This window comes from Patella vulgata, chromosome 5 (assembly GCF_932274485.2).
Source record: "Patella vulgata chromosome 5, xgPatVulg1.2, whole genome shotgun sequence".
Classification (NCBI taxonomy): domain Eukaryota; kingdom Metazoa; phylum Mollusca; class Gastropoda; family Patellidae; genus Patella; species Patella vulgata.
The window spans coordinates 2,583,653-2,606,906 of NC_065883.2; the positions used below are offsets into that span (position 1 = coordinate 2,583,653).

General features: G+C 36.8%; 2 protein-coding genes across 2 annotated transcripts; both read right to left on the reverse strand.

Annotated features, from left to right (window-relative positions):
• Positions 1-17: 17 nt before the first annotated feature.
• Positions 18-11,454, reverse strand: LOC130010434 (uncharacterized). The gene is made up of 6 exons (XM_056100861.1): positions 11,267-11,454; positions 9,732-9,993; positions 7,805-7,932; positions 5,159-5,422; positions 4,558-4,743; positions 18-4,122 (listed from the first exon to the last, which is right to left on the reverse strand). The coding sequence occupies exons 1-6, from the start codon at positions 11,325-11,327 to the stop codon at positions 3,917-3,919; spliced, it is 1,107 nt and encodes a 368-aa protein (XP_055956836.1). The 5' UTR covers positions 11,328-11,454; the 3' UTR covers positions 18-3,916.
• Positions 11,455-14,116: 2,662 nt separating this feature from the next.
• On the reverse strand, positions 14,117-16,342 carry LOC126821034 (uncharacterized). The gene is made up of 2 exons (XM_050549329.2): positions 15,887-16,342; positions 14,117-15,505 (listed from the first exon to the last, which is right to left on the reverse strand). Exons 1-2 carry the CDS (start codon positions 16,332-16,334, stop codon positions 14,934-14,936), a joined length of 1,020 nt encoding a protein of 339 aa, XP_050405286.2. The 5' UTR covers positions 16,335-16,342; the 3' UTR covers positions 14,117-14,933.
• Positions 16,343-23,254: the final 6,912 nt, after the last annotated feature.

Here is a 23,254-nt window from a genome sequence, read left to right on the forward strand (position 1 = left end):
AAACACAATAACACAGGGTATTAGTTTTACTTACAAAATACTCTACAAATAATACTTTAATAATACTCAGTAATATACAATAACACTACAAGTTTATTTTATAAACAATAAAAACACAAGTTTATCAAATAAACCAGTGTAGTTATAGAATAATATTCTCCTGATATAACAAACCAGTGTAGTTATAGAATAATATTCTCCTGATATAATAAACCAGTGTAGTCATAGAATAATATTCTCCTGATATAATACACCACTGTGGTTATAGAATAATATTCTCCTGATATAATAAACCAGTGTAGTTATAGAATAATATTCTACTGATATAATAAACCAGTGTAGTTATAGAATAATATTCTCCTGATATAATAAACCAGTGTAGTTATAGAATAATTGATTTATGATATAATAAAAGAACACTTAGTATGGATACAATCACTTGGTTTATTATACTGCAACGTTTCCAAGCAAATATCTAATGGTGAGATATATACTACTTTACAGTTGTTATAACAATATAAGTCTACTTGCTACGGTGGCTGATAAGGGACATGAAAAATAATATAATTTGTATTTTTTTAATATTCACCCAAGTCAAATTTAATATAATTTGTTTTTTTATAATTTTCACCCAAGTCAAATTTAATATAATTTGTTTTTTTATAATTTTCACCCAAGTCAATTTTTATTTCCACCCCATTCATTTGTAATATAATTTATTTTTTATAATTTTCACCCAAGTCATTTTAATTTCCACCCAAGTCAATTTTAATTTTCACCCAATTTATTTGTAATATAATTTCAATTCTGTTGAATTTTCACCCAGCGCGTGATGTCATCGCAATTAGCCTCGTTTCCAAAACAATAATTTTCGCCCGCCATTGGGAAAATAAACGTGCAGGGGTCGACACAATCTTAGTCGGGATCTGACAGTGATACGTATTGAAATAAAATGAAATGGGGGTTTAACGTCCTACTCCGACTGGGTTACTGAATACAGTATGCCAGAAGGGAAATTTTCCTCTGTCAGCGGCTCGACGTGAAATTGCAACTGTCAAGAGTTATTTTACATGCTCGCCAATATCGCCTTGATATTGATATAAGCACCCATCATAGACAACGCTACCGAACATCCAGACATAGAATTTAGCGCAGTTTGTTGGCAAGAGATAACAAAAAAACAACTTGGCCTATGTGCACTAATGAATGATGGGTCACACGCATGGATCTTGACCTTACTACTGGAAACAGACACAGATAGCTTTGCCATCAAGTCAAAGGGCCTCATTTCTTACAGGACACAGAGGGTCTCTTTTCTTGGACTTGGGGCACTTCAACTGGATTTGGTGTTTCCTTCAGTTTAATTTTTGGATATTTTCAAAAAAAAAGTTTATTACACTTTCCAATATAGACCTATTTTATATAGCAAATCTCCCCAGGGAGGTTTTCGCAAGATACTTGAATCGATATTTTGTTGCGTAACATCCACTCGACACAAATTATGTCATTTCAGGACTATAACTCATTCATTTCAATAGTCAGTTTGTTTGCAGTGGTCTTTAGTAATTGAAGGAAACTGGAGTACTGGACGAACAACCCTACTCCTTGCCACGTACGAGCGGGAAATCAAAACCACGCCATTTGAATTATGATGCAATGCACACACGTTCACTATTCGCCCCCCCCCCCTTTCAATTCTGAACATTTAATGAAAGTCAAGATTTCTTCCCTTTGATTTAGAGATCTTGTGATAATTTCAGTCCATAAAGTATATATAAATCAAATGTAATTACAGGCCTCATTTTTGGCTCTGATACGCTGACAGGCCTGCTTGTGTTCACCTAAAAAGTCATCATGTTATAATATCAAAAATCTTTATTACACTAGTAATTGCTTTTCTGGTGACATATATAATTTAAACAAGAACTGATAATAAAAGTATGAGAAAAATAAATATTTGATATAAGGTAAATCATAATCTATTACAATCTGATACATGTAATTATAGAATGAGAAAAATATCTCTTTAATATAAGGTAAAACATAATACATTGCAATCTGCTAATTACAGTATGAGAACCAGCGGTTGTCAGGCAAGATACGCCCATATTTTGCAAGAGGTGGATTGAGAACAAGCAATAAAAAAAGCTATTTTTCATACAACCAGGGGCCATAATCCATGAAGTTATGGTCTGAAATGCGCGAATATCGACATGGACTGAGATATTTGGGATATATATTTTAAGTTTCATCAAAGTTTGCGTCCAACCTCGTGGGGTTTCTCCGGGTCCTCCGGTTTCCTCCCACTGCTAAAGACACCTACGCGCAAGCGACTTATTGAAATAAAATTAAATCATATGTTAGTCCCGAAATGACCTAGTTTGTGTCGAGTGGACGTTAAACCCCATCTCTCTCTCTCTCTCTCTCTCTCTCTCAAAGTTTGCGTACGAGGGGCGACCATTTTGTCCGGCAGTTTCGGTCAGATTTTCAGAAAACTCGAACTCAATCATCATTAGGGCGTAACGGTGATATATTCGGATACAAATTGTGACCTATAGAGGGACCACAAGCTAAAAACGAGATTTTTCGTACAATCAAGGGTCGTAAGTTAAGATCCGATGAGGGCGAATATCGAAAGAAACCAGATGATAATCGTGACCTCTAGAGTGTCCACACGCTAAAAAAAGGTGACTTTTCGTACAATCAGGGGCCATAATTCATAAAGTTTCAATCCGATACATGCCAATATCGAAAGGAACCTAGATCTTTTGGAGTAAAACCTATATTTCAAGTCTCGTAAAAATCGGATAAGAATTGTGACCTGTATAGTGTCCACAAACAAATTATGGATGGACGTCCGGACGGAGAGGGGTGACGACAATATACGTCCATATGAAAATGTGGGCGTATAAAAATATCTATTTGATATAAGGTAAAACATAATACATTGCAATCTGCTAATTACAGTATGAGAACCATATAAGATAAAACATAATGCATTACATTGGAAACGAGGCTAATTGAGATGACGTCACGCGCTGGGTGGAAATTCAACAGAATTGAAATTATATTACAAATGACTTGGGTGAAAATTAAAATTGACTTGGGTGGAAATTATAAAAAACAAATTATATCAAAATTTACTTGGGTGGTAATTAAAATTGACTTGGGTGGAAATTAAAATTGACTTGGGTGAAAATTACAAAAATCAAATTATATTAAAATTGACTTTGGATGAAAATTATAAAAAAACAAATTATATTAAAATTGACTTGGGTGAAAATTATAAAAAACAAATTATATTAAAATTGACTTGGGTGGAAATTAAAATTGACTAGGGTGAAAATTATAAAAAACAAATTATATTAAAATTTACTTGGGTGAAAATTATAAAAAACAAATTATATTAAAATTGACTTGGGTGAAAATTAAAATTGACTTGGGTGAAAATTATAAAAAAACAAATTATATTATTTTTCATGTCCCTTATCAGCCACCGTAACTTGCAGTAAGTTTTTTAGTTATTATAATAATATAAATACGTTAGGTTAACCCAGAGTTATAATCATATAATAATCAGTTTGGTAATAAAATTTTAAACAATGGTTACAGTATTTAATGTATTTTTATATTATAAACAACCAATAATTTAAATATGTGGTATATTAATATGAATTATGTTTTTAAAGAATTTTATTGTTTTCATTACATTAATACATTCAGTTAATATAATAATACAAGTTAACAAATATAACTGATAAATTATTGGTTGTATTGTCAATATATTAACACAAACTCTCCAATTTGTTCCATTCTTTAGTTGAAGAAGGTCCGAGAGATTTGTTGTTTGTCGATAGTTTGGTCATCCAGTCATTTCGTAAGTTTGACCATGTGGTTGTGTGTATTGAGATAAGACTCAATGACCCAGTCTCTTGTTCGAGAGTGGTAGATAGATGTTCGGTTGGTGCTCATCCAGTCCTTCGTAGTCGGAGGAAGTAGAGGTATATAGAGTGTTTACATATTTTCCAGAATCATCAGTGTCTACAGGACTATTACAATATCTGGTGGTAATATCTCTGGACTGGGAGCTTACTGTGTCATTTATACCGTGTCCATCATTTGCTGAAAATTAACAAAATTGAACTAAATAACCCGATCACCATTTCATAGTCAATATACCCAACCGCCCCTCGCATTTCACACGTTCGTATGAAAACAAATAAATATACTTTACTTTCGCCAATATACCGAAAGGTCAATTTACGTTCATTTCTCTGCACACCAAATGAGGAGTGGTATTCGGAGTTTTAGAAAGATAATCCTACGTAAATCGTGCACGACAACAGTCTCTTTAGCAAACTGTGGAATTATATTTGACCTTGATGTTCGCGTGTTGCAAATAACTTTGTTTGGTAGAAGCCTTTATGGTTCAGCATGACTCCCGTCTTATTTAGCCATGTAAATGCAGAACGTTACAACCCACTTCCGTTCATTTCATATTGACCTCAACAGAGGTGATGCTTTGTCTAGGAACCAAGAAAGATATAGCAAACTTACACATGATGGCATCTCTTCTCTTCCTGATACCCCATATAATAACAGATAAGACACCGGAAACAACCAGACTAATACCAACACCTATAGCTATACCAACTCCTAGCTTGTCATCGTCCTCTTTACACGGCTTGTCATCGACATCCATAGTTATAACAACTATAGCCTGGGTAGTCATAACTGGGGTACCTACAATATCACAACAATTTGTCAGTGAAAATGAATATTAGATTAGTAAAACTAATGTCGACTCGGTGCTGGCGGTTGACAATACTTTTGACGCTCTTCTGACCAAATATCATTTCTCCGGTTTACATCCTGGGTATCAGTGTCCGCCGCAAACCCATGAGATAAATGAAATGAAATTGGGTTTAAAGTCCTACCGTTCTATTCCGACTGGGCTATTGAAGACCGGAAACCCATGGGACAAACAATTACTGCATAGGATAGTATTCCAGAGGATATCCGATCGCAAGACCACTCACGTCACCTTGTTCATGCAATTCTCAGTTATATTTTGCATCAAACGTAATCACACATCGCCGTATCGGATCGCAAGAGTGACATAATCTCCGCTTACTAGATTGTATACTTGTATACTTACATCTGACAACGAGTGGAATAGTTTTAGATACAGGTTGGCCAATATTATTACTAGCTGTACAGGTATAGTTATCTGTATGTTGACAACTAGCTTTCGGTATGGTATATTGACTACCAGAATAGAGTTGGCCCCCTTGTTGTGATCTGGACCATGATACACGTGCCGCCGGGATACTTTCAACCAAACAGTCAATAGTAACACTGGAGTTTTCATCTATTATGTTGTCAACAGCATCTGATTTTAATTCTCTTATTATTGGTTGATCTATAATATACACAGGAAAAAAATGCTATTTCAATATTATAATTTAGAAAAAGTGACTTCACCTACGTCCTTGATTACGAAACTGTGTTATATTCTGATAATATCCAAATCACATTTTTTATTTATATTTGATCACGCTCTTTGTTATCACGTTTTATTTATGTAAATGTGATATTGTCTTGTTCTATAATCCGAGGCGTTAATAACGATTTTGTTTGGGAGGTGTTTAGCCAAAATGCGACCGCACTGCATGCACATACCCCTAGTACGAGTTTTCTAGGGGCCACGTGCAGTAGCGGATCGAGACGCTGGGAAAAGGGGGTGGGGGTGGGGCGGATCAAAATCTAGGGCGCCATCCACAATCCCACCCCACAATGAATGTCAACAAAATACTGGTAGAACGTAGATAGTATTGTATAATTATATAGTTGTTCGCCGATCGTTGTCTCGCCGGAAAGCAGTTTTATTTATGTTGACATAAAGTTTATGTCAAATATGATGATTGTGCATATAACACTGAGCAACCTGAGAAAATTTTGAAAAATTGAGTCAATATCCTGGCATTTGGGGTCATTGCTGGGAGAAATTCTTGTGGACGAGAGGACCAGAAATGTGAGTCAATTGGACAGAATCTCGAGATCTTTCCCTGTCAATTCCGCCTGTTTTGCAAGAGTTAACATAACATTTGTACAGTCCGACGCCCTACGACCCACACATCAGTGGTACTACTAATATAACTAGGCAGTTGACTATAACCGTGAATATGATAGTGCTGAGACAGTATAAGACAACAGAGGAGTGGAAGACTGTTATAATGGAATCGAGCGCCGCCGGCGCGAAAAAAATACAGATATGTAACCGAGCTTTTGATTTTTTGGGACTCGGCCTGAACATTTTAGTTAATGTCATGGCAAATGGGACCAATTTCTCGTTAACGAGAGGATAAGAAATGGGACAGAATCTTTAGGCATATCTGTCAATTTCGCCTGTTTTGTGAGAGTAGAAATAACAATTCTACAGTCTGTCGACCCACTTACTAATGGTACTACTAACTGGGTGATTTACTGTAACTGTGAATATGATAGTGATGAGATAGTATAAGACAGAGGAGTTGAAGAATGATGACATAATGGAATTGAGCGCCGATTTGTAACTGAGCTTTTGATTTTTGAGGACTGGTCCTGAGGGCACTTTATCTCAATGGGGCGCTTACTTGGTCTCTGAAATGCCCTGGACTTTGGGAAGAGATTTTGCAGAATTCTGATTGTCAGAAAACACTTACATGAGTAAAATACGTTTCAATTTCTCCTGGGATTGAATATGCTACAAGTAAAAATTCTTAAGTGCAATAGATCGCCTTAAAATTTCATAATTTAAAGATTTTTTTACGTATTTCTGAAACAAACTATGCTTCCGATAACTTCTTTCCAACTGTTCGACTAATATTATTCGTATGACAATCAAGAATATATTTCTTAGACCAACATACTCATAACAGCGAGGGGGGTGGATGGCTGAATGGTTAGCGTGCGCGCGGTGTGTCATAAAGTCTGTCATTGAGTCGACTGGCGTGGTTTCAAATCCCCGGTTGTACGTGACAAGGAGTAGGGTCGCCTGTCCAACCTCGTGGGGTTTTTCCGGGTCCTCTACGCGCAAGCGAATTATTGAAATAAAATTAAAAACCATATGTTAGTCCCGAAATGACCTAGTTTGTGTCGAGTGGACGTTAAACCCCATTTCTCTCTCTCTCTCTCATAACAGGGATTTTTTTTTCAAACATGACATGCTGACTAGGTTATTTTATACTATACCGCTGCAATTGAGGTGCACGGATTCACGTAAAATTATTCCCTTCTATTTTGGCACTGTTTGTTTAATTCATTTAGTCTGAGACCGACTGCGGTGAGCACTCTTTTTTTTTTGGGGGGGGGACATTTCTTAGAACACCTAACAAAAGAATAAGAGTGCAAAACATTTTTTTCAGACATGACAAGCAGGCATGGTTATTTTATACTATAGTTTTGTGTGACGTATGCATAATTTTGAGACCGACTGCAGTGATTGCACTTATTTTGAGACCGACTATTTTTCTGCCTTGGGAAAATTTTGTCCTTAGAATAACATACTCACAACAGAATAAGAATGAAACACAACATTTTTTCAAGCATAAGTTGACAAGGTTATTTTATACTAAAGTGTTGCGTGAGTAGCGTGACGTATGCAGTGAACGTTTACTTTGATACCGACTGCTTTTATTTTACGACCGACTGCACTGATTTTGTTGGAACCGATATAGCTGTTCCTTAGAACTTTTGTCACCTATAGATTAATATGATAAAGGGACTTGTGGCATGAATAGAGTAATATCATAAAGGGACCAACCTTGTATTTTCTTCCTACAATATACATCTGTGTCTTCTCCTCTGTAGCCAGATGTCCATATCCAATCGGTTCGTTTGTGGTGTGATTCATACGCTATTGAAGCAGCATCCCAGTTCCCGTCCTCAAACCTAAAACAAAGAGAGGAGGAAACCGGAGAACCCGGAGAAAAAACACGGGGTTGGACAGGCGACCCTACTCTTTGTCACGTACAACCTAGGAATCGACACCACGCCAGTTGATTCAATGACAGACCTAATGATACAGCGCGCACATGCTAACCATTCGGCCATCCAAACCCCCTTTGACTTAACGGGGACGAAAAGGTCATCAAAAAGGGTATCTATGTCACGATATTGGTGTTTTTGTCGGAGAGGGAGACAGGCAGACAGACAGACAGATAGGATTTAACGTCCACCCGACACGAACTAGGTCATTTACGAACGTGGTTCGCTTTTATTTCATTTCATTAGTAGGGAACGGGGGCGGGGGGCCTGGGGCTAGGCATGCTGATAGATATGTATAGATGCTGAATCAAACAATGAAGCGAAGATAAAGTGACCTTTAATCCGAAACGTTAAATTCGAATAAATCACTCTCCGTTTATATCTAAGGGAAAAGAATACTTTTAAAAACAACTGATATTTATTAAACATACATTATGCAAGAACTAAATCTGCCCATTGTAGCTCTTTCTTTAGGCATGAAATGTTATATAAACTATTAATTAGACATTTATTAACAAAACAAGACCATAATCAACTCTCGATAGCATGGGATACTCGGGATTTTAACTAGATTAGATCGGTTCGCAATTTAAAAAGGCTACGTCTCGAATATACCGGTGTCCTGGTTACCACAATGCACACAACTACAAACAGTCATAACTTGACTCAGAATGGATTAATTTGAATGAAATTTTCAATAATTTTATTTTACATTATCTATTTTTGAGCTGTTATAGTAAGAATGGTCAGCTCTTTATCTAAATCTTACATAACGTATCTTTAACTATTTTTTAATCCTTTTAGTTTATAAGTCTGTGATTGTAGGAAACCGCACCTAAATAAAAGTTGAGTCCGAGATCTTGATAAGAACTAAATATTTCAATAATCATACAACTGTTTGTTATAGTAAATGTTTAAGTACATAAACTCTACAGGAAAAGACTCTTCGAGGAGGGGAAGTGTGATAAAGCATGTATGACTAACATTAGAAGTACTATCTATATATATTGTTATAAATAAACCACTCCTCATTTATCTCTTAGTTTTAAATATACAAAAGGAGAGCGAGAGAGAGAGAGAGAGAGAGAGGGAGGGGGTAACGTCCACTCGACACAAACTAGGTCATTTCAGAACTAACACATGGTTCAATTTTATTTCAATAATTCGCTTGCGAGTAGGGGTCTTTAGCAGTGGGAGGAAACCGAACGACCCGGAGAAAACCCACGAGTTTGGCCATGCGACCCTACTCCTTGTCACGTACAACTTGGAGATCGAAACTACGCCAGTTAACTCAATGACAGACCTTATGATATAACACACACGTGCTTACCATTCGGCCATCCAACGCCCCCCCCCCACCACCACCAACACCACCACCTCAGGAGAGAGAGACAATGTGTTGAAATGACTGGATTAACAAACACTGGCACCCATAAGCCTACTCTTACATCGAATTCCAACTGCCAAGGGTTCTTTTATGTGCACGTCAATGTGAGCTCGTTTTTTGGTCCCATCCTGACAAGGGGGAATCAGATCGGAAAATCACGATGAACTTTCTCGGATCGAACACGGGACCTTAAGGTAAGCGATCGAGTTAGCGACTCCTTGATGTTTAAATATATTTTATCAAATGTGAAATTCGTTGCCATTTAATGCCTCACCCAACATCCCTGTCGTGTTTAAACATATACTCAATAACTTACCCCGGTGTACTCCAGTTTTCTTCAAATTTTGCTGAACATTTCCATGATGTGTCAGTTTTATAAAGTTTATTTAAAGTGAAAGTAACGTGGATACCAGCAAAGCCTCCTCGGTCCACGCAATGTACTCCAATAACTGCCGTGTTGTCAGGAAGGTCTATTTGTGTTGGTATCTTCCAATCACTGTGATTTGCCATTAAAACACCATCCGCGTAGAAATACATGTCGTCATCGCAGGCTGCCCGTGCTACGATCTTGGCATCAACTGAAGAAAATTAAATGAAATGGGGTGTAACGTCCTATTGTTCTGCTCCGATTGGGCTAATGAAGACGGGTCTACAACATACAGTGTGCTATGAGGAAAAGATTGCCAGGACAGTGGCGCTACAGCCAAGGGTTCTTTTACGTGCAAGCCAATATGTATACGGAACCTCGGTTTTTCTTCTAATCTGAACGACTATACGAAACTCTTGCCTTGTAGCCCATCTGTCCTGCACCACTGACAAGTAGAAACCTTTTCGCGAAAACTCGACCAACGCAGGGATCGAACACGGGACCTCCATGGTAGCGAGCCAACGCCTTAGACACCGTGGTTCCCGCATCAACTAAAAGTTGTGATAGAATTAAATAGTTATAACAGTAATGTCGCATCGGTTATAACACGCCTGCTGGTTGGAAACTCCTTGAGGTAAGACAAAACTATTATTTTGTCCTTTGTGAATCAGCCATTAGTAGTAGGATATGTCTTTCTTTGTTCGTTACAAATGGCACCCGAAACCATACAGTACACGACTCGTTTACTCATATTCAAATGTTCATTGTGTCTTAAATATTGGATATCAGGATGCCACATTTTCACGGCAAGATAACAACACCAATATTGATTGAAATTGACCAATATTGAATTTTAATTCACGTTTAACCGATAATAATGAGTTAAGGGTTTAGCGTCTTTAACCTAAGCTACAATCCCTTTTGTTCATTACAAATGGCACCCGAAACCATAGAGTACACGACTCGTTTTAAAATGTTCATTGTGTCTTAAATATTAGATATTAAGATCCCATATTTTCAAAGTCAGATATGGATTGAAATATCCCAATATTGACCGCAGTTAATTCTTTGTTTTGCCTTCAAATGTTATATAAATGATTATTTAGACATTTGTTCACATGCCAAGCCCATAATCAACTCTATAGATCATCAGACGGCGGAGATTTAAATGGATTAACACGTCCGAGGGATTTAAAAACTTGTATAATAAATATTCTACGCTGCATCTTCAGTGATAACCGAGTCTACAACTCGGTTGTCAAGCACCGTTGGTAGGATGATGAAACATCAACTCTTAACCTTCAAATGGTCATAACTTCGCTCTAATAAAGTAATTTGAATGAAATTTTCAATATTTTCATCTTACATTATATTTTTGAGCTATAAAAGCAAGAATGGTCAGCTCTTTATCTAAATCTTACATAATGTATCTTTAACAAACCTACCACTAATATAATGTATAATAATTATTATATATTACTTACCGTCAATAAACGTTATGATGGTCAATAAATAAAATATATTATACAATCTCCCTGTTGACATCTTGAATATTGTTTTCTGATATCTACTAGGGTATAACGTTAATTACTCTCGCCAGTCACAATGTATAAGCTGTTATTGGTAAGACCAGTGAGGGTTTTGTTTTACGATCATGCTGCATTCCAACCGCACAGTTTTTGTTTTTGGGTTAACCATTAGGATCTGTATTTAGAGAGGTCAATTGTGCATTTAACCCTGTTTGAATAATAAGAACACGAGACGCGACAGTGACGAGTTGTTGTAATGGATAATTCAAGTATGGTTAAAGGGACAATAAACTCCATCTAAATATGAAACAGGAACGTGTATATAGATATTGTAGCTCAAATATTTTTTTTTAAATACACTGTACATTTAGATACATAACTACCCTATCAACAGCATTACACAGTAAAAAAAACCACAATAAACAAACTATTATATGTCCAATAGAATCTCGGTATTTTAGTTTTTCTATAAAATGTGAGCGGCTAATAGAACTATCTTGACATTTACAGCACATGATAAAATACTTGGTAAATGGAGTTAAAAAATCTAGCTTAAAGTCGACACCAATTTTTTTTTTTTTATTATATTTGATATCTCTTCCCATGTAGGCTTAACTTTTCTACACTTATATTAAGGGATTTTCTTAACATACAAAAATCTGGTTGAATGTAATATGTCATATATCTCCGTGGTGCTGAAAAACGACACAGACTAAAATATTTTGAATATATTACCATTGTCGGGAGGTCAATGGGAAGAAATATTTTTTAAAAAAAGAACAAAGCTACTCAAATCGTCGAAAAAAGGGATAATCATAAGCAGTAACTTATCGGAAAGGAAAGCTGGTTTGTTAAGAATGCTTTATGCTTTCAGGCAAACTGATCTATGTCGTGTTCACGAGCTTTTCATACACATAATAGAAAGGAAATAAAATAAAATGGGGTTTAATGTCCTACTGTTGTGCGCCTAATGTGCTCATGAAGACGGTTACACGTAAGAAAGTACAGACAGTTCATACGTTCTACGATCCCAATGCTTCTCACCAAATTTGAAATTGTATTGGGTTCGTAGGCTCTATCACATTCACAATGTTTTTGGAACAGGGGGCATAACTCTGGGATGGAAAGTCGCAGATTGTGGAAATTATTGGGCTTTGTTTCTATTATTGGCGCGAAATTTTTAAACAATCTGTTCAAATCAGTAGCCCCTGCCACATTCACAAGGTTTTCAGAAAAGGTGGTTCAACTCCATAACAGACGGTCGCAGATCGTTGAAATTTGACAGGATTCGACCTCTTATTACTCGAATGCTTCACTTCAATGAAAAAATATATATTAAAAACTGTGGTTTCTGCATTATATTAAAGAGTAGGAATACACGTTATGGTAACGTTACCATGCGGTGGTTGAGAATTTTGCCCTGGCAGCTGCATTTACGTCTACCCATCTTCTATTTCAAATGATTAAATCTTCTATTATTTTCACGCCAGTTGTCATATTTAAACACTTTTTAAAATCGGATAAAAAATTGTGACTTCTAGAGGGTGTGACAACTAGTGTTTCTGAACTTGGGAGTCGTTGGCTTGAAATTAATATTCAACAAAACAAATTAGACCCGCGTTGGTGTAATAAGTAAAATGGAGGTATAATTTACGAACCATCCTTGAGGGATAATGCTTAATCTACACCAACGGGTGTAACATTACACTGCCTGAGTGCATCAGGCAGGTTACACTACTGGATGTGGCAACCACTTTCAACTTGAATTGGTGTAATGTTCTACACTAGATGGGTGTTATCGGTTTACACTACTAAAGGCTACGAGTTACCCCTATTTAAGTGGAAATTGGTTTCCACCCGAATTGGTGTAAATTACCTTAATATTTTTAACTGTTAAGGCACGAACTGGCCATGGTCTAATTAAACATGTAATTAATCTCATGTGTCATTTACAAACTACATATGATCTGTGTACAAGCTCCGCATGACTTCAAAGGAATACGCACTGGTCAGTAATCATACCATGACATGATAAATAGACAATTCCATATATGATCATGAGTCTTGTCTATTTTCCATATCGTCGGAGGCTATATAACCAGGTGTTTGCTGACAGAGAGACGGGAGGAAGAGAAATGGAGAGACCGTCGTACGGACTCATCCGAGTTCAGCCGCTGCAAAGGTCTTAATGTACCATGTTAATGTTATCGTTTATGTTCCTGGTATAGTATAGTTCCTGTTGTATTTATGTAGTTGTTTTATATTCCGATGTAAATAAATCATATATTTACTAAACTGATATCTGATATCACTAAGATACAAGGGTCCGCAAGCTACAAACGTGATTTTTCGTACAACCAGGGGCCATAATCCATGAAGTCACGGTCCGATAGATGCCAATATCAAAAATAACAAGATCTTTGTATGATAAATGTATATTTCAGGTTTGATCAAAATCGGATAATGAATGGTGACCTGTAGACTGTCCAGGCGGACGGACAGGGGTGACGACAATATAAGTCCTCATGGGCGTATAAATACCCTGTAAGAATGAATGGTAAAGAAAGAATATGTTTCTATTGGAGATATTTTACTTCTGGTAAATAAAAAGACATGAACACTATAAACACAATAACACAGGGTATTAGTTATACTTACAAAATACTCTACAAATAATACTTTAATAATACTCAGTAATATACAATAAAACCACAAGTTTATTTTATAAACAATAAAAACACAAGTTTATCTAATAAACCACTGCAGTTATAGAATAATATTCTACTGGTATAATATACCACTGTAGTTATAGAATAATATTCTACTGATATAACAAACCACTGTAGTTATAGAATAATATTCCCGCAATAAAATATAGTTATATTTAACAAAACTACAAGTTTATTTTATAAACTTGCTATAAATAGTTATTAATAACAGAACCAGTTATAAAATAATTCAACAAGTATATTTTATTAGATATATATTTTGTTCTGAAAACAACCGCATATTTCAAAAATCAAAAATGGTGGGGGGGGGATAAACTTGACCTGAAACTTGTGCATCCACATCCAATACTTAATGTTTTCTCCCATTTGTTTATGTTTCTTGGTAAACTACACCATCTTTTGTGAAATGAAATAAAAAGTTATGCTACTCTGCTGCTGGCATTTAACTTTGAAATTTCAACTTGTTATTGACAAATAATCAGTAACTTTGCTGATCATCGCATAAGCTTGATGATATAAACATGCAGAGCTGTATATACAATTATAAGCATATTTCTGTTTTTAAAGTTCATACGTTTCTCCATTATTTTAAAGATGTGATACGGAGCCAAAACACCCCGTCAAAATTATTCTAAGTCAAAGTCGAACTGCTTCATTTATATATACAAGTCCAATGTCTTGTGGAACTCTTGTGGTAAAAACTTCTACACAAAAGCCGCCAAACGTTAGCATAAATGTAAATAGAAGCGATTTAATTGATTGCTGATATCCATGTTTGCATTCTTTATTTGAAGAGGGTCCGAAGGGTTTGTTGTTTGTCGATAGTTTGATCATCCAGTCTTTTCGTAATTTTGTAATTTTGACGGTGTGGCTGTGTGTATTGAGATAAAGACTCAGCGACCCTGTCTCTGGTCCGACATTGGTAGATAAATATTTGATTGGTGCTTCTTAGTGAGTTCACCCAATACTTCGCAGAATGACGTACGAGAGTCCCGTCGTGAGTTTAGTCGTGCCCCAGAATCACCCGTGTCTACAGAACTATTCCAAGGTCTGGTGGTAATATTGCTAGAACGAGAGTCACGTCGAGTGGTGTTTACATATACTCCAGAATCACCAGTGTCTACAGGACTATTCCAAGGTCTGGTGGTAATATTGCTAGAACGAGAGTCACGTCGTGACTTGACATGTTCTCCAGAATCACCAGTGTCTACAGGACTATTCCAAGGTCTGGTGGTATTATAGCTAGAACGAGACTCACGTCGCGTGTTTACATATTCTCCCGAATCATCAGTGTCTACAGGACTATTCCAAGGTCTGGTGGTAATATTGCTAGACTGGGAGCCTACTGTACCATTAACACCATTTTCACATTCTCCCGAATCCCCCGTATCTACAGAACTATGTCTGATGGTATTATCTCTAGACTGGGGGCTGACTGTGTCATTTACACCATTTCTATCATTAGCTGAAAATAAAACAAATTGAACTATATTATCCAATACCCACTGCTCCTCACACTACACACATTCGCGTGAAAACGAATAAATATCTTTTACTTTCGCCAATATACCGGCGTTCTAGAAAGAGTATTCTTACCTTACATGGTGCACGACATCAGTCTCCATTTATAGGAAACTTTGAAATTATATTCAGCACCTTGATGTTCGCATGTTGCCAATAAGGCCGTTTCGAAAGGCCTATAGTGTACCACATGACCCTCAGTTTCTTTGACCAGATTCGTACAGAAAAGAAGGAAGTTAAAAACCCACCTCCTTTCATTTCATATTGACCCCAACAACAGAGGTGATTCTCTGTCTAGGAACCAAGAAAAATATAGCAAACTTACACTTGATGGCATCTCTTCTCTTCTTGATACACCATATAATAACAAATAACATACCGGAAACAACCAGACCATTACCAAAACCTATAGCTATACCAATTCTTAGCTTGTCATCGACAGCTTCCTTTACTGCGTCTTCGTTAGAGATCACAGATAGTGTGTACGTCTTGGAGGTGACACCCTGACTATTGGTAATATTAACTGTATAAATGCCCCCATCTTCGTATCTAATTTTGTGTATAGTTAATGTTGATGATAGACCATCGTCTTTTTGTTTACTTCTTGCACCTGTTACTGTGGTAACTGGTTGGTTACTGCCATCGTGTTGGTGATAATACCAGGTGAATACCGGAAGTGGATACGCTAAAACGTTCATTGGTAATATAACCGTTTCTCCAAGTGGTACAACTATTACATCCTTAGTTATAATAACTATAACGTGCTTAGTCATAACAACTGGGGCACCTAAAATATTACAACAATTTGTCAGTGAAAATGAATATAATGATTAGTAATATTAATGTCGACCCAGTGCTGGCGGCTGGCAATACTTTCTCGCAGCTCTTCTGGCCAAATACAGTTTTTCTATATAATATCCTGTGTATCAGTGTCCACCGCCAATGAGATAAATGAAATGAAATAGGGTTTAAGGTCCTACTGTTTTGCTCAGACTGGGCTAAAAACAGGAAGTGAACCAACGAGATAACTCTGTGCAAACCCAGTTTGAGGACAGACAAACAGTTACTGAATTGAACTGTATACCAGAGGATATCATATAGCAAGACCCGCTTACTGAATTGTATACTTGTATACTTACATCTAACATAGAGTGGAATAGTTTTAGATACAGGTCGACCAATATTATTACTAGCTGTACAGGTATAGTTATCTGTATGTTTACAACTAGCTTTAGGTATGGTATATTGACTACCAGAATAGAGTTGTCCCCCTTGTTGTGATCTGGACCATGATACACGTGCCGTCGGGATACTTTCAACCAAACAGTTAATAGTAACACTGGAGTTTTCATCTATTATGTTGTCAACAGCATCCGATGTTATTTTTCTTATTATTGGTTTAGCTAAAAGATACACATGAAAAATGTTATTCGATTATCATATTAAACAGGCATTATGTATAGGCTAAATCTGCCTATTGGAGGTCTTCCATTATTCCTAAATGTTATATAACTAATTAATTAGTCATTAAGTAACTTACAAAGAACACAATAAACTCTCCATGCAATCGGATATTCTAGATTGTCTGTAGATTTAAATACTATTTGCTGTTGATGATTTAACGTATTAATGGGTAATCGAGACTTGTTTATTATCATAACAACCGTGGCAATGACAGCCGAGGCTAGACTATAAATGTATTATCGATAGTAAAATGTTCAACATACTCCCTTTTCATTATTTATGTTTTAAACTATTATAACGAGTACGACCAGCTCTTTATCTAATCGAACATAATTAGGCCCTTATAAAAAAAACACAACGTGGCTTCCGCTATGTCCTTGATTACGAAACTATGTTCTCATAATATCCAAATCACATTTTTTATCTTGTTATCTTGTTTTATTATGTAAATGTAATACTGTCTAGAGCTGGAGATATGTGAATTGTTGAAGCTGATAGAGCCACACCTTAGAAATTTCCATAATCAAGTCTTGACATGATCATACAGCGTACAAGGGTGTGTAGAAGTATGCTATGCTATGCGTCGGTGGTTAGATGTGGAAAGGCACTCTAACCAAAAACTCACGCATACTTCACTGCTACACATTATAATTGTGAGATTATCGCAAAGTCATTAATACGAGTTTAATACTAGGTTAAGGTGAGAATAAGACACTTTTTAGAAAAGTTGGTAGGATATCAGGGCCGTATCTAGCGGGGGTGCAGGGGGTACATTGAACCCCCAGAAAATAAGGCGCCCCGAGAAATTGCGCTCCCACCCCCTCCAAAAAAACAAATATTATTTGACAATCTTTCAATTATAAAATAATACACTTGATTATGATCACACAGTAATGCTTTTAAGGCACTGATCAGTCGGTCGGTTTTAAGGGCGCCCACACGCCAATGGGTTCGTTTGCCCTGATCTTATCACATACGTGGAGGCTATGGCGCCCCACCACTCTACTGCACTCCCACTTTTAAAATCCTACATACGGCCCTGTCCGATATACGATGAATTTTGTCCGTATATAATTTTATGTAATTAAATTTTACTTTAGAAACGTAATATAAATGTTAAATATATATTTGCTAAATGCTATTTTATTCATTAATTAAATTTTGCTTTAAATTGTTCACGCGGGGTGATTAAGAATGTGTAATCTGACATGTCACATTGTTCTTTTTCGTCTGGTTATTAAAAACAATAGGTATTCACACTGTTTTAAATTTGACATGTGTAAAAGTCACGTGACTTCAGTGATAAGTTGTTAATATATGTAATTAAAAGCTAGGTATAGTGTAATTGTCGTGTTTATAGCGTATGTTCTAAGTGCATGATATCCGGACTCATCCACTTGGGACATGTTTCTAGATAAATTAAATGAAATGGCGTTTAGCGTCCTACTGTAGGAAAGAATGGGATGTCATTCAGATAGTGGCCATATTTGGGTGTCATCTTGCAGAGGCTATCCTGGATTTCAACACAGTGTATATATATGGGCACCCAGGAGGACGGGTGTCCACGTTTCTAACGCATAGGATTACCATATTTGGATTATCGGACTATGATGACATTGCTCGATTTTTAAACTACCAGACTTATCCTTGTTAGCCTAGTTCTCGTTGTCACTAGTACTAGCTAACTACTTCAATATTAAACAGAGCATCTCCTAGAAAACTTAAACAACCTCTACAGTATATAGGCCCTATAGTATTACAACTTTGCTTAATTAACGCCTATTATGTCACATGCAATGAATACAATACAATATCAATACTCTCGGAATGACATTTCAAAATTGCTATTCCACGTTGTGAACGTATTTTACAGGTGGAGGTGGATGTTGATATACACAGACCTTCCTCCCCCAGAACTATACGTATGACTATTTTTGACATATTTTCATTTCAGCATACTATTTATAAATTTTGGCCTGATATTTCTTTAGAGGGTTAACTCTCACATGCTTCCAACATGGATTTAACATGCTTCAGCTAACTAAGTTTTTCAGCCCATTCTAATTTGCCCCTTTCTAAATTTCCCCACCTCAGGTCTTGTGGCACCTATAGCGTATTTTGGTATTTTGATAAATCTCAGGTCTTGTGGCACCTATAGAGTAATATGATACAGGGATTTGTGGCATCTATAGAGTAATATGATACAGGGACTTATGACACCTATAGAGTAATATAATACAGGGACTTGTGACACCTATAGAGTAATATGATACAGGGACTTGTGGCATCTATAGAGTAATATGATACAGGGACTTGTGGCACCTGTGTAGTAATATAATATAGGGACTTGTGGCATCTATAGAGTAATATGATAAAGGGACTTGTGACACCTATACAGTAATATAATACAGGGACTTGTGACACCTATAGAGTATTATAATACAGGGACTTGTGGCATCTATAGAGTAATATGATACAGGGACTTGTGGCACCTATAGAGTAATATAATACAGGGACTTGTGACACCTACACAGTAATATAATACAAGGACTTGTGACACCTATACAGTTATATGATAAAGGGACGTGTGGAATCTATGGAGCCATATGATACATTTACTTGTGGCACCTATGGAGTTATATAATAAAGGTACCGACCTATGATTTTTTTTCTACAATATACATCTTTGTCTTCTCCGTTGTAACCAGATGTCCATATCCAATCGGTTCGAAAGTAAATTGTTTCATAAACTATTGAGGCAGCATTCCAGTTTCGGTCCTTAAAACTAACAAAGAGAGAGAAAGATATATTGAAAAAATTGGGTTTAACGTCCACTCGATAAAGCACTACGGCCTACTCTTATATTGAATTCCAACTACAAAAAGGTTATTTTCTGTACATGCCAATGTGTACACGGGACCTCGGATATTTGTCCAATCAAAACGAATACTCTGTCCTTTGCTAGGTCATCCGTCCTGCACCACTGACAGGGGGGAAACCACGCCAGAAAATCTAAAAGAACTTTCTCTGCCAACACTGGAATTGAACACGGGACCTCCGGGCTAGTGATCCAACGTCTTACTCTTGATGTTTAAACCTATTCTATCAAATGTTAAAGGCTCAATACCACTCTTGTTGTAACTGAATAATATGTCCCAATCGTTATTCTAGTCAACAAATTGTACTATTTTACAGTATTCCAATTAATTAACGATACAAATGTCATCTAAACACACCTAATTTCAAAAATTGGAAAAATTCTACTAAATGATTCTGAAAGCCTGACGTAAACCTTTTCAAATGTGACTTGGATTTAAAAATATTTTTGAACCCTCTGGACAAGTAAAATAGGATTTAATGGATAATTTACACAACAGGTAAGACACTAACACATCTAGTACTTAGAATAAGGCTATTTTATTATTTTCTGGAGCTGTCAAGCCAGCAAGAGTGTCATTGTCCCTTTAACCTCGTGGAAGGTAAGCGATCCAACGTCTTTCTCTTGATGGTTAAACCCATTCTATCAAACGTAAGCCTCGTGGAAGGCATCGTGTTAAAACATACGATGGATGACTAAACTGTATCAAAGGCCTGTCATTAAGTCAACTGGCGTGGTTTCGAATCCCCGGTTGTACGTGACAAGGAGTAAGGTCGCCTGTCTTACCTCGTGGGTTTTCTCCGGGTCCTCCGGTTTCCCCCCACTGCTAAAGACCCCTACGCGCAAGCGAATAATTGAAATAAAAAAAAAATTAAACCAGATGTTAGTCCCGAAATGACCTAGTTTGTGTCGAGTGGACGTTAAACTCCATTTCCCTCCCTCCTCTAAATCTGTAAAGGACGGGTCATTTGGGTTGTAGCAAACTTTTGCCACCAACAAGTACAATCAGTGATTGAATGAATCATAGACACGATAACGGTGCTGTTATTATTATCTTCGCACCAGACCATCTTGTGAACCTCCACATTGAAATCACCAGAAATGGACATAACTGGCTATAAGGCAGTTACCAAGTACCTGAAACTGAAAGGACTAACCCCAACATAGATACATGCCGATATAGTCTCTACTTCTCGGAATGATGACCCCCCCCCCCCCCACCTGTGGAATTTAAGAGGTTTGAGAGGCAGGGAGATCCTTGACGATGACCCACGTTCTGGGAGGCCACCAACAGCAACCATTCAACAAAACATTACCCGGTTTCATGACATGTTGAACGACTTTTTTAGGGTGGCTGAAGACAATTTCTTTCTGACCGGCGCAAGACCTTGCAACATCGTTGGCAAAAGTGTGTTAAACGTCCACTCGACACAAACTAGGTCATTTCGGGACTAACATATGGTTCAATTTGATTTCAATTTAGCAGTGGGGGGAAACCGGAGGACCGGGAGAAAACCTACGAGGTTGGACAGGCGACCCTACTCCTTGTCACGTATGACCGAGGATTCGTGACAAGGCCAGTTAACTCAATGACAGGCCTTACGATACAGTGCGCACGTTCTAACCATTCGGCCGCCCCCCCCCACCCTCTTATGGTTAATAACTTACCCCGGTGTACTCCAGTTTTCTTCAAATTTTGCTGAACATTTCCATGATGTGTCCGTTGTATAAGTTTGATTTAAAGTGTAAGTAACGTGGATACCACCAATGTCTCCCGTGTTCACACAATGTACTCCAATAACTGTCGTGTCGTCAGGAAGGTCTATTTGTGTTGGTCTTGTCCAATCACTGTCGTTTGCCATTAAAACACCATCCGCGTAGAAATACATGTCGTCATCGCAGGTTGCTCTTGCTACGATCTTAGCATCAACTAATAAATACATGAAATGGAGTTTAATGTTTTGCTGTTTAGTTCCGGACGGGCTAATGAAGACGGGCTTACGCCATACGGTGTTATGTGAGAGAAATAGTGCTAGGACAGTGGCACTCTGTTCTACTCTTATATTATGGAAGACCAAACAGCTCTTTATTTTATGTTCTTAAATCTAATTTCTTAATTCATAGTCCTTAATTTTCAATTCTTCATTTGTTTTCGGATTTCGACATTTGTACACTAAAATTAACATTTGTATCTTAAAATCAATATTTGTATCTTAAAATCAATATTTGTATCTTAAAATCAATATTTGTTTAACAAATCAGACATTTGTCATATCAGATTTGTAAAATGTATTTGAATTGTATTTCAATATAAATTTATTTTAGTAAATCAAAAAAATTAATCTACATTTACATTTCATCATAGACATACATCGAAGAACAAATTTCTTAATAAAATTACCAGATACTGAATAAAGAGCTGTTTGGTCTTCCATATTTTATCGCATCCCATCTGCCAAGACTTCTTTTAAGTGAACGCCAATTTGAGACCTTGAATTTTCGTCCAATTGGAACGACTATACTATGTCTCTCGCCAGGCCCCCCGTTTTGCACCAATGACAAGTGCGAACCTGGCCGGAAAATCGAACACACCTAAAAGTTGGGATGGAGTGAAATAGTTATGAATCGATTTGTCGATTTGATTATTTCGGGAATAACATGTCTGCTCGTTGGGGTCGTTTAGAAGTCTTCACTGTGTCTTAAATATTGGATATTAGGATCTCATAAGTTCAGAGCAACATAACAACATCAATATGGATTAAAATGGGCCAAACATGAATATTAATTCGCATTTTTAGCTCCTTTAAACTTAGCTATAATCCTTATAAAGAGGGAATCTATAAAAACTGACCACGATACGTTATAAACTTAACTTAAAGGACAATATTGGTGTCAGTCATTATTACATATGTGATAGAACTGGTTAAATACATTCCAAATATAATTTTAACACAGAGATCATTGCTACGTGAGACGTGTAACAAGCACGTGAAGAAACGGGAAGTGACGCCAAACATGACAAACACCAGTTGTCCTTCTATATAACTGACTGAAGTAACGAGCGGTAACAGACAAACGATCGAATTTCATTTCACTGATAATTCCGTTGAAGTTGAAAAGTTATTATATGGGACGGTGAGAGGGTATCTCATAATTCAAAAAAAGAATTGCCTGTCACTATAGATAAGGGACACGAGAAAAATAGAAAAATCCCGTGCATTCCCCCGTTTTTATTCATTCTGTTCTTAATAAAAGCATGGTAATGCACGGACTTTTTCTAATTTCTTCGTTATTTTTTATCTACTGACAGCCAATTCTTTTTTTGAATTGTCAGATATCCTCTCTTCGTCT